The 13,490-nt window shown below is 35.9% G+C and overlaps 1 protein-coding gene across 3 annotated transcripts in view; it reads right to left on the bottom strand.

The window, feature by feature from the left end:
• The window catches only part of LOC127862641 (nuclear pore complex protein Nup155-like), a 76,897-nt gene that overhangs the window by 48,170 nt on the left and 15,237 nt on the right, over positions 1-13,490 (bottom strand). For all 3 annotated transcript variants that reach the window (XM_052401845.1, XM_052401846.1, XM_052401844.1), the window contains exons 6-13: positions 13,285-13,377; positions 9,250-9,392; positions 8,663-8,768; positions 6,700-6,865; positions 5,660-5,757; positions 4,666-4,818; positions 2,513-2,613; positions 1,115-1,270 (exon numbers count right to left, since the gene is read on the bottom strand). In XM_052401845.1, coding sequence (XP_052257805.1) covers positions 1,115-1,270; positions 2,513-2,613; positions 4,666-4,818; positions 5,660-5,757; positions 6,700-6,865; positions 8,663-8,768; positions 9,250-9,392; positions 13,285-13,377 — 1,016 coding nt within the window. The remainder of the gene's footprint in view (positions 1-1,114; positions 1,271-2,512; positions 2,614-4,665; positions 4,819-5,659; positions 5,758-6,699; positions 6,866-8,662; positions 8,769-9,249; positions 9,393-13,284; positions 13,378-13,490) is intronic.

The raw sequence follows: 13,490 nt of genomic DNA, 5'->3' as shown, positions 1-13,490 counted from the left end.
CCATGTTCACACTTGGCTTTCAGAACATCTAGATAAAACTTCTGACCAAGTTTGGTGAAGATCGGATGAAAACTACTTGAATAAGAGAGAGGACACCATGCTGAATGTTAAAAAACGCACTAAGTGACCCCGTGACCTAGTTTTTGACCCGGCAAGGCCCATGTTCGAACTTGGCCATAAGATCATCTAGGTACAACTTCTGACCAAGTTTAGTGAAGATCGGATGAAAACTACTTGAATTAGAGAGCAGACAACATGCTGAAAGTTTAAAACACACCAAGTGACCCCGTGACCTAGTTTTTGACCCGGCAAGGCCCATGTTCAAGCTTGGCCTAGACATCATCTAGATACAACTTCTGACCAAGTTTGGTGAAGATCAGATGAAAACTACTTGAATTAGAGAGCAGACACTTAATACGGACCGACCGACAGACCGACCGACAGACCGACCGACAGACAAGTTCACTCCTATATACCCCCCTAAACTTCGTTATTTTGCACTAAAACTGAATATTGAGTGGTTTGATTTTTGCTAACAACTACTATAAAATTGAGATAAAAAGGTTAAAGAGATGTAGGGTTTATATTCATCAGTGTTCAATTCATAAAGTTGTAAAGGGAAATAAACTACATGTTCTGATTAACAAATAAGAGAAAAAATCAAATTTTTATTTATTTTTGAACATTGAGAATGGGAAATTTGATCCCAAAAACATAGTTTTTTCATGTTGTTCTGTTCCAGTAAGTTTTTATGAGTTATTGTCCCATGAACAATAATTTGTTTCCACATAATTAACCCATTTGTAGACAAAGCATATCATCTGGGTGCATCCATCAGTTTCACGAATATTCTTTAATAACACTATTTCCTATAATGGAAAACTAAGCCGTCCATAAATGAAGAAAACAAATCCCCAAAGGCTACTCCACAAATTGACTATTAATAAAACTGTTTTGTAAGGTAAAAGAAACTAAAAAGCTTCAATTAACCAATCTGTGTGTTAAGAACAAAGAATTGTTGCAAATGCTAAATGCTTTAAAAGACTATCATTATCTTTGCAAATTACCTTCTGCTTCTAGCCATTGTTGTCTACAAATCATTATTTTAACTCACCTGTGCGCTAAGTATGATGAATTTACGTGGTGGCTGTGTATGTTGTGTGACCACGACGGGCGGGTCTCGTCCGGTACTCTCAGCAGCGGGTAGGGGTGGGTGGTAGTAGTCCAGCTCTCCCACAGACCACGTCCTGCCGTCCACAGGAACTGTGGACTGCAGTTGGGGACAGGGATAGACGGGTGTGTGAATGGTTTAAACTAAGATGGAGGCAGAACATTCTAAATACCCTGATCTAGTCGTGGGGTTTTCACCTTATTTAACAAAGTCTATAAAGGCCTCTTCTAAATAAAAAGTAGTTTTTTAATTAAAGCAGTTTTCCACTAAATTTAAACTGACATCAGCTTTTTCATTCAACCAATCAGCGATGTAGTGAATAATTCTTCCCCAAAAATAATATACTAGGCCTCTTCCCAATGAGGAGGTAACAAAAACAGCTAGTAACAGTACAGAGAGCCAATACTGCAGTGGGAAAGATACAAAGAAGGTCAACCAAAGCTGTAATTTACCCTTGATATATTTATTTACCATCTTTGCTCCTCTCCTGCTGATAACAACAGTATTTACTTTATGCACTACTCCTGACCTCTCCTCCTGTGCAGCTTTGTAAGACATGTTCAAGGACAAATAACTCAGGGGTTTGCAAATCATCAAAGTAAAAAAAGTGTCTTGCCCATCTAAACTTGATCCTTAAGACACATTTTAAGTTTCAATCTAAATTTTAATTCAAAGATGTATTACATTTGTTTATTTTTTTTTATTTCAACAGATAATTCAAACATCATGATCAAAGATAAAAATAGTAAACAGGCTAATCAGCGAGGACACTTTTCGCCTAGAGCGGATTTTCATTTAACAGACTTTCTTTAAAACAAAAAATTCCATAAAAGCATAAAGTCACTAAGTGTCATCCCTGACTAGCCTGTGCAGACTGCACAGGCACATATGGGACAATACCTAAAGGGGCCTTTTCACAGATTTTGGCATATTTTGAAGTTTGTCATTAAATGCTTTATATACGTAGTTTCGTAAATTTAAACAACAACAGAACTCTCCAAATTATTCAAACGTTTAGCGTTGCAACGCTTTATAATTTTTAGGTTTTCAAATCGTCGAAAGATACATATTATGGCTATATTGGACTATGGTAAATGTTCAGTAATACTGTTTCCTCACAAATATCATAACTAAAATGAAAATTTGCGAATCTGAAACTACTTTTTTCAATTTTGTCAATTTACCAAACCGTGAAGAGATCCCTTTAACGTACATGCACTAAGTCTGGTAATCCCAGAGCACAGATCTTTTTCGGATCATACATTTTCCCTATCAACCTTCATCAAACTTGAAATCACGTGGCAACAAATGCCCAATAAATCATTTTGTATGATACCGTACATGTGACTCCATGAGTTGATTCTGAAAGGGGAAGGAATCACTGCCGATTGTCCACAGTAGATCACTGCTCTCCCCTTGAGAGGCCATCAGCAACATGCAACCTGAAGACATCAAACACTAGCAGGGTAACATTTGAAGTAATTTTTAGTATAAATATGTCTCCATCACTGAAATTCCATATTCTAAAGCATTGGAAAATCCAAACAACTAAACTTCATATTTTAACAGACAACTTATTAATTCTAATCAGCTGATATTTACCTTTCCATGTGAAATTTGCAATAAACTATTACAATTTCTAAATGGCCTGTACTTTTAATAAATTTTGGGAACATTTTGGTTGTTAATAAATGAAAATGCATTACAGCATTTTGAAATTTACATTCGCATTGGCTTTAGGAAAGACGATAGATGACCCCTTAATATGCAATGTTGCAAAAATCCTGTCAGCAGATCATAATAGAACATCAAACTAGAAATTAATTTTGATAAAAATGTGCGTAACTGTACGTTTAAGTTATGCTGTATTTTCAAGCTGTGGTGATTAAACTGTCATTGCCCAGTAAAGTTTTAGCAATTTCACTTCATATAGTTTTCTGGTAATCGGTGTCTTACTAGCATTAATTGGATATACGTTTTACGGTTAACGCACATGTGAAATGCATATCAATTATAAGCTCAGTCATGGGTGACTTTTTTCTTTGATTTCTGAATATATTTATTGACCCTTTACATACAAAACCACTATACTGCAGGTTTAAATCATTTTTAAATGACTATTCTAAAATAAAACAAGAGCACCGCCTTGCGGTTGCAGACCGCTCATCTATTTTCTTTTTAAAGGTGAAGGGACTCTCAATTTTAATCACAAAGGAGGGAGGGGTGGAGTGAGGAGGGGTGTATAGTGTGGGGGTGTGGACATTTATTACATTATCTTCAAAAAATGCAAAAAAAAATGCAAAAAAAAAATCGGGGGTGGGGTGGGGAGGGGATTCTTGGGTGCACTGGCTGGACGGTATTTCAAAATAAAATAATAAAAATATATATTTGTGTTTTTAACCGTTTCAAAAAAAATAATGTGGGGGGGTGGGGTGGGTAAAGTGTGAGGGTGTTGTGGTCATTTGTAAGGTGGTACTTGATACTTTAGAAGTAAAGTGGATCGAAACACAAAATTTAACCATATATTCAAAGTTACTAAGTCAAAAAAGGGCCATAATTCCGTAAAAATGACAACCAGAGTTATGCAACTTGTCCTTTTACTGTACCCTTATGATAGTTTGCGAGTGTTCCAAGTATGAAAGCAATATCTATGATACTTTAGGGGTAAAGTGGACCAAAACACAAAACTTAACCAAATTTTCAATTTTCTAAGTATAAAGGGCCCATAATTCCGTCCAAATGCCAGTCAGAGTTACATAACTTTGCCTGCACAGTCCCCTTATGATAGTTAATAAGTGTTGCAAGTATGAAAGCAATAGCTTTGATACTGTAGGAATAAAGTGGACCTAAACACAAAACTTAACCAAATTTTAAATTTTCTAAGTATAAAAAGGGCACATAATTCTGTCAAAATGCCAGTCAGAGTTACATAACTTTGCCTGCACAGTCCCCTTATGATAGTTAGTAAGTGTTGCAAGTATGAAAGCAATAGCTTTCATACTTAAGGAATAAAATGGACCTAAACACAAAACTTAACCAAAATTTTCAATTTTCTAAAAAGGGCACATTATTCTGTCAAAATGCAAGCCAGAGTTATCTAACTTTGCCTGCCCAGTCCCCTCATGATAGTAAGTAAGTGTACCAAGTTTAAATGCAATAGCATTTATACTTTCTGAGAAAAGTGGACCTAAACGCAAAACTTAACCGGACGCTTTTCAAAAAATAGATGAGCTATAAATGATTTCATAATAATATACATTAAGATACATATAACAATGGTGTAATTTTTTCTGTGAAGTGTTTTTGTACAAAAAAGTACTTTGCTATTTCAAATTGTGTTATTGGTGGTATCAACAAGTTTTAACTAGCTGCGTATAACAATATGGCACTTCACAATGAATGCTATAACTTATCCCATTTTCGCCCTTCTTGAAAAAAAGAACAACAGTTTTTTGAGCTATGTTAAACTATGATTATGCTTGACAATTGCTCACCCTGCTTGTAGTAGGCCATGTGTACGTTGTTGGGCCTCTGTGGGGCGGTGGAGATCAGGAAGCCAGGCGGGAGTCTTACGTGAACCAGCGTCAGCATGCTGGGGCGTGACTTGGAACTGCCGAATGGGTTGGTCGTGAAGTACAGGCGAAGTCCTGGAAGGGTGATTGATATCATGTCAGCAGTTATGATGGAGAATTGTTAACATTTAATAGGTTTTAAAGCGAAAGGGTTTTCATTCATAATCACATTTACATAATTCCTCATGATTGGTGTAGTTATATCAAGGTGTCTTTAGTTTTATACATATTTTGCATTGCCAGTTTGAGCTGCATTAGCAATTTCCCGAATGCAACTTAAGTTTATTTGAAAGATGAAGTCCATTTATTTAGAGATCAACATTCTGTGATTCAAGTCTATTCATTCTAAGTCAATTTAAAATTAGCACAATCATAACAATTATATTATTTTCAACTAATAAGGCCTTTTTGGGAAGCTGATTTTAAATCAACTAGCAGGTCAAACCCAAATCCAACAAATAATTATTTTTCCAAATCCAGTCCTAAAATTCAGTTCATGCATGATTTGAGTTGCTAACTTTGGAAGTGAGATATTCATTTAAGAAATAATGACTTAAATTTGTAATAATCATATCACTAACTCGATTTTAGTCAGGATTTTCAATTTTATAAGTTTTAGCAGTTATATTTTAAAAGTCTTAAATCATAAAATTATACACTTTTCTCCCAATGTTTCTCCCAAAGTTTTATGACAATATTTCCTAATGTGACCTGTATTGTTCATGTTTCAATAACAGCCTCAATCTATGTTTAACTGAACTTACCAAAGAACAGATATTCTCATTGGTTTTATGAAGAAAAAGTTGTAGCGTTATACTATTTATTTTTGCCAAATTTGCTCATTTATGGCAATCGACTAATTTGGAGAATGGCAGAGTTAGCCTTGCTATTGGAGAATGATGTAAAGCCCACCCACCTGTCTGTGTTATGGCCACAAGATGGACGTTGCTGGACTCAGAGCTTGTGATGGGAGCAATGTGCACCAATGGCTTGAAGTTTGATCTGTCTATTGTCCTGCAATGACACAAAACCACTGCATTTTTTTTTAGTGATCATAGTTTCATAGACGGCAACAATGTTTGCATTTTTTTAGGTTTAAGGTTAAACATGTCAATTATCGCCCCTCCATTTTCTGTTGATCAAAATGAATTAATTTTGCCTTTGTGACACAATTCTTTATAGTTTATTTTATGTTCCACCTTTAAACAGCAGATTTCTTGGCCTTTAATAATACAACTTACTTAGTACTATTTAATGAACAATATTTCTGTTTGATTCACTGACAAGCAGCCAACATCATTTGTAAACAAAAATGACAACGTAGATAAGACAATAAAAGAAATACCCAACCATGACAAGTCACTGTATTTCATCACATCCCACCTAATCTTTGTTTAAAACAAAAAAAAAGACAAGGGACAAAATTGTCACAAAACCAGGTTTTCACCATAAAAAAATCTGATAAAGGGAGACAACTACAACTCAAAATGTGCATTGCTACTGATTGTTCATCAAAATTACCCCCCTTGTTTCAAAATCTATTTTTAGTCATGGCGACCTTGACCTTGGAGATATCTATGTAATTATTTTGCGCTACACACCGTCCAATGATAGTGAACAAATGTGCCAAATGATTTTGAAAACGGGCTTTAATGACATAGTTATGGCCCGGACAAGCTTATTTATGGCCATTTTTTAACTTTGAACTTAAAGTGTGACCTTGACCTTGGAGATATCGACGCAATTCTTTCATGCGACACACCGTCCAATGATGGTGAACATATGTGCCAAATGATATTAAAATCTGACAATGAACGACATGGTTATGGCCCGGACAAGCTTGCCCACCCGCCAGCCGCCCGCATTCGCCAATCTAATAAACAGTTTTATCCTTCGGAAAACCGGGTTAAAGATTTACTTTGGAATAAACCCAAATTTCAAATAATACGGTCCTACCTGGCTATGTGTGAAGCATTGTGTACAATATTCTGCAAAGGGATAGCTGCGACCTTGGACAGCCCCTTCCCATCAGCCCCAAGGTCATACACCTGTAAAGTGCCCTTCTCAGTGCGGCCATACAGGATGTTACGTGTATTGTCCACCTGTATCTGCACCAGAGGATCTACAAAACATGGCGGTGGGTCAACCAGGTCTGATAAACATCTCAAGATCTAGCAGTGATCGAAATAAGCAAATACCAGCAAGTCTATATTTACACTGGCAAATATAGAATCATGCTTGCTAAGATACTTGGTTTCATAAAGGCAAACTTGTCTTCTTTTTTTTAGCTTTTAAATATAAAAAGCAGTATGGCTTGCTTGCTGATGTTGCTAATTCCAATGAAAGATCTAGGACAACAAAAGGTACAGGTTGCTGTTTAAAAGGGGATTGATAAAAAATGGTCCAGTCTAATGGATATTTTCTGTCATAAGCTTAATAAAAAAAAAATCTTTGTCTTACAAGTGTACTTAAGGTTCTGTTGGAGATTGATGTATTCATTTTACATTTTATATTAGCAAAATTGTATTACATGTTTAAACAGATTCACATTTTTTCTATTTATTAGTCAAAAGGGGCAGAAGGGGAGAGCAAAAAGGCGCTGGGCACAGCATCCTTCAATTTTTTTCTAGGTCTTTCCCCAGCACAAAATATCACAGAAATAAGCCAGATTGTGTATAAACACATACATTTTTTGGCAATTATGAAAATCAGACCTACAAATAAGTGCCCACTGTTTAATAACAAGAGCATCGCATAACCGCTGCCATGCTCGGCTACGGGTGCAGTTTTGAATAAATGAAAGCTTGTCAGATTTTGTTTTTGTTTTTTAAAGGTCACAGTGAACTTGACCTTTGACCCAAAAATGGGTGTGGCATGTAGAACTCATCAAGGTGCATCTACATATGAAGTTTCAAAGTTGTAGGTGGAAGCAATTTGATTTTAGAGCCCATGTTCAAAACCTTACCAAAATGTTAAGGTTTTAACACAACGCGGATGGCAGACGACACGTCGAGCTGGCTATGACAATACCTCGGGTTTTCTCCGAAAACGCCAAGCTAATAATTTTTAAGTTCAACTCCATGTTTAACTTTTATTGCTGTTATTCTTTTCTTTTTCAGTGTTTTTTTTGTATTCAAGATTCACATTCAAAAGTCAATCTCATTCTATAGATTTCTTGTTACTGTATTCAATATTTACTTGCTGGCATTCAATTGAATTCACCAATATTTTAGTACTTACAGTCAGGAACATAAAATATGTGTTGCGTTCTGAGAAAACTGGGCATAATGCATGTGCGTAAAGTGTCGTCCCAGATTAGCCTGTGCAGTCCGTCAGGCTAATCAGGGACGACACTTTCCGCTTTTTTGGTATATTACGTTAAAACGAAGTTCCTTCTTACCGAAAATCTTGTTTAGGCGGAAAGTGTCGTCCCTGATTAACCTGTGCGGATTGCACAGGCCAGGGTTTTTTTCCACTTTTTGGGAAGATAGCCCAAGGCTTTGGAGTTGGAAATTTTATCGGCATTTTCATGAAATTGGGAAAATAAATTCATTAGCCTTTTTTTCACATGAAAAGTCCACTGATTAGGGAAATACTAAATTTGATATAACTCTTTATAATCATTCAAATTAAAAGAACAAAATCATCTAATACTTTGTTAGATGTAATTGCATTAAAATTGAGATAAAATATGCATTAGACACCTCTTTCTTAAAAAAAAAAAAATTTTTTTTTTTGAAATTGGGAATTTTCTGCCACATTTTGGGAAAAAATAAAACTTCGGGATTGGGAACATAGCAGAGCCGAATTTCGGCTATGAAATGGGGCCAAAAAAAACACCTGCAGGCTAATCTTGGATGACACTTTACACACATGCATTCAGCCTAGTTTTCTCAGAACAAGGCTCGTATGCATTTACCTTCTTCGCTGAATGAGAAGTTCAGAAAGGAAGGCACGAAGAAGGATAGGGAGCTGGTAGAGTGGTTCACCTTTCTGCACTTGCGACTGAACCAACCATCGTCTGCCTGAAACCAACTTAGTATGGTTAGTAAGGCGCAGATTAATCAATTGAAACTTATTTTAACTAAAGCTTTGTTACATATATGTTTCAAAACACTACTGTGCTTCGTCAGATATGTTAAGAGCAAAGAACTCGGGAATATGTCAGTCATTGGGGATGAAATGTGCCTTTCACATCTTCATTTCATGATGATGACATCTTTGAAATTTAAATTAAATTGCTTGAGAAGTGAGGAAGGAATATGCACAACAAACTTCATAAAGATCAAAAATGACCGACCGATAGACAGACAAACAAATCCACCTAACAACAGACAGTAAATCCTTTTATTGGGTGACCTTAAGACAGACAGAAAAACCTTTTATAAGGACCAACTCTTCAACATGACTGTGAACTACCTCGATTAGGACATGTTTATGCAAATGTTGAAACAACAGATATTTGCAAATAATACCACTAAGCAACTTTTACCAAAACATCTCTACCTGATAAGCCAGTTCATAGAGACACCCGTCTTTGCCGGCCATGAAGATGCGGCCACTCTCAGTACCCAGAATGCTCATGATGTACGTGTTGTCAGTGGGGATGGAGAACAAGGGCTCTGGCAGCAGGTGCATCTCGTCAAACTCTGGGAAATACGAGTGTGACAAATAAGTTATATCTTATCTTCTAGGTTTTGGCTAGTAAGTGATACATCAATTTCTTCTATATTTATACAAGAGGGCAATCATGGCTCTGAACTTTACTTGGTGTTACAGTTTTTACCACACTTGACCCATATTCAACCATGGCCTTGATATCGCAAAGACAAACATTCTGACCAAGTTTTATCAAGATTGTGTTTAAAATGAGACCTCTAGAATGGTAGCTAGCTTAAAGTCCATGACACTAGATCCCGGAGGGACAACACATGCAGTACAACAACACAAAGTGTGATCATAATAGCTTACCATGAGCAATTCATTCTAAGGTTAGCTTACATAAACTATATGGATATCTCATAGTATTCTTGTTCCATCTCAATCGGCATCCCAATAACACATATTTAGGATATTCAAGGATAATCACATGACAGTTAACCCTTTGCATGCTGGGAAATTTGTCGTCTGTTAAAATGTTGTCTGCTGAATTTCTAAAATTAGCATTTTCTTCGATTTTTTTTCAAAGAATACTATCAGAATAGCAAACAGTTTGGATCCAGATGAGACGCCACGTTCTGTGGCGTCTCATCTGGATCCAAACTGTTTGCAAAGGCCTTCAAAATTCGGTTCCTGCACTGAAAGAGTTAAATAAACATTCACACGTGCATACTTAAACCAGACACTTTTATTAGGAGAGCTAAGGTATTTCAAATCTGAATACCGAGTTCAAGTATGAGCTTATTGAACATTATTTCCATAGAAACATTTACACTAGGACAGAAATTGTTGTATATTAATTGATCATACGAAACGGGTTTACACACGTGTTGACAATTAAATGCACAATATTTCACGTTCTTATGGTGTCAATACTAGTGCTGCAACAATATACCGGTATATCGGTATATATCGCAATACGCAATCCGTATATTGTATTGCGATACGATTTTCGTCATACTGGTACGAAAATTTTACAAACATGCATCTACATTTCGTTCAGAAAAGCCATCCAAAATAATGATATCAAGGTAAACAAAACAAAGCGGTATTTTGTAAAAATAAATTGTTACGTAAAAATGGCATTCTAAAAAGTCTATTATACAGAGTAGCGTTGTTACATGGAAGCATTCATTCTATGCTTTTAAACGAATTATCGTTGAATTAATTACGCACAACTAAATGATTCGTTTGATTCCGAAATGAGCATTATTAAATTTATTAAACAAGAGCACCGCCTTGCGGGTGCAGACCGCTCATCTATTTTCTTTTTAAAGGTGAAGGGACTCTCATTTTCAATCACAAAGGAGGGAGGAGTGGAGTGAAGAAGGGTGTATAGTGTGGCGTTGTGGACATTTATTACATTATCTTCAAAAAAAGCGAAAAAAAAAAAAAAAAAAAATCGGGGGGGGGGGGGGGGGGGGGGGGGGGGGTTGGGTGCGATGGTTGGACGGTATTTCAAACATAACCGTTTTAAAAAAAAATGGGGGGGGGGTATAGTGTGAGGGTGTGGTGATAATTTGTGAGATGATCTTAAAAAAAAAAAAAAAAAAAAAAAAATCAAAAAAAAAAATTGGGGGGGGGGGTGGGGGGGGGGGGTGGGGGGGGTATAGTGTGAGGGTGTGGTGGTCATTTGTGAGATGATCTTAAAAAAAAAAAAAAAAAAAAAATAGGGGGGGGGAGGGGGAGGGGGGGGAGGGCACGGGGGATGGTTTGGGTGAAGTCTATTGTGGTATGTCAGGTAAGAGTAGTTTCATCAAAGTATCAATCAAATCTAATCATAAATAAAGAAGTTATGGCAATTTTAGCAAAATTTAATAATTTGACCTTGAGAGTCAAGGTCATTCAAAGGTCAAAGTAAAATTCAAGTTGCCAGGTACAGTAACCTCATGATAGCATGTAAGTATTTGAAGTTTGAAAGCAATAGCCTTGATACTTCGAGTGGATCGAAACACAAAATTTAACCATATATTAAAAGTTACTAAGTCAAAAAAGGGCCATAATTCCATAACAATGACAACCAGAGTTATGCAACTTGTCCTTTTACTGTACCCTTATGATAGTTTGTGAGTGTTCCAAGTATGAAAGCAATATCTATGATACTTTAGGGGTAAAGTGGACCAAAACATAAATCTTAACCAAATTTTAAATTTTCTAAGTATAAAGGGCCCATAATTCTGTCCAAATGCCAGTCAGAGCTACATAACTTTGCCTGCACCGTCCCCTTATGATAGTTCATAAATCTTGCAAGTATGAAAGCAATAGCTTTGATACTGTAGGAATAAAGTGGACCTAAACACAAAACTTAATCAAATTTTCAATTTTCTAAGTATAAAAAGGGCACATAATTCTGTCAAAATGCCAGTCAGAGTTACATTACTTTGCCTGCACAGTCCCCTTATGATAGTTAGTAAGTGTTGCAAGTATGAAAGCAATAGCTTTGATGCTTAAGGAATAAAATGGACCTAAACACAAAACTTAACCAAAATTGTCAATTTTCTAAGTATAAAAAGGGCACATAATTCTGTCAAAATGCATGCCAGAGTTATCTAACTTTGCCTGCCCAGTCCCCTCATGATAGTAAGTAAGTGTACCAAGTTTGAATGCAATAGCATTGATACTCACTGAGAAAAGTGGAACTAAACGCAAAACTTAACCAAAATTTTCAATTTTTTAAGTATAAAAAGGGCACATAATTGTGTCAAAATGCACGCCAGAGTTATCTAACTTTGCCTGCCCAGTCCCCTCATGATAGTAAGTAAGTGTACCAAGTTTGAATGCAATAGCATTGATACTTTCTGAGAAAAGTGGACCTAAACGCAAAACTTAACCGGACGCCGACGCCAACGCCAACGCCAACGCCGACGCCGACGCCAAGGTGATGACAATAGCTCATAATTTTTTTTTTAAAAATAGATGAGCTAAAAAATAAATAAAAAAATTATAAAAATAAAAATAAAATCTAGACCGTTTATGTAAAGAAACATATTGGATACCCAAATTAAAAACTATGATTCCTAACGGTCTAAATAATAAACTGCTGTATGACATATAGAACATAAACATAATTTACATATACATTTGATGTTTGTCTATTACTATGTTTTTTTATAAATTATATTATTACTAATAGACTGTTGTATCAGCAATGATCCATCTTTGTATTATGTATTATGTAATAATATGTACTATAAATTTACCGCCAAACGATGTTACGTTATTGTATGACGTTGACATCACTTCCTTTGTATTTGTTTATATTAATGTACTACTGATGAAGGCTACGGCCGAAACATGTTTAGTACCAGAAACATTTAAATAAACAGTGACGTGCTTGTACGATTTATTTAATTTCATTATTAATTTTGTAATCCGAATTTCGGAAACACGCTTCCGAAATGTAATGCTAACGCGACAATAAAAAAAGTGCTTTGGTCTTTTTCTCAATAAAAAGTGCACGAAAATTATACAGACATGTAGAACGTCGCGTGCAGAGTGTGGGTGTATTTGTGTTGTATAAAACGGGAACATCACGTCAGGCGATTTACGCGTTTTCAGTGGGGAAAAAAACACCCGATTGGAAGTTATTTCATCACATCTTTAAATAGTAACAAATGCCAAAATGTATTTGATATTTAAGAAAATTGGTGAATGTTTGTTTTTTGTGTTATTCTTGAGCATTTTTATAGTAAACATTTACCAGACTTTGCTTTAAAACTGGAATATACGGGATTATCGGGTAATTAGCGAGTTATAATTCTGGTACAAGTAAGCAACATATTGCGATGTATTGCAATACAGGTTTTTGAACTGACAATATATCGCAATACGCTTTTTGGCGTATTGTTGCAGCACTAGTCAATACTTAATAATATATATTACCAGCGTTTGTATTAGAGAAGCTGACTCCCAGCAGGACTATGTCAACTGGCGTGGCCAACACTAGTAGGTACTGGATGTGAGACTGGAATATGCCTGGAAATAGACCATGAAAGAGACCTGGAAATAGACCTAGATATAAATCATTCTACATTCCTGAAAATAGACACAGTTTATGTTTATTTGTATCTAAATGCCAGAAAATATAC

The sequence above is a fragment of the Dreissena polymorpha genome, chromosome 16, assembly GCF_020536995.1.
Source record: "Dreissena polymorpha isolate Duluth1 chromosome 16, UMN_Dpol_1.0, whole genome shotgun sequence".
Classification (NCBI taxonomy): Eukaryota; Metazoa; Mollusca; class Bivalvia; order Myida; family Dreissenidae; genus Dreissena; species Dreissena polymorpha.
Note: the sequence above shows the minus strand (reverse complement) of the source record. Positions and strands in the feature narration are given on the sequence as shown.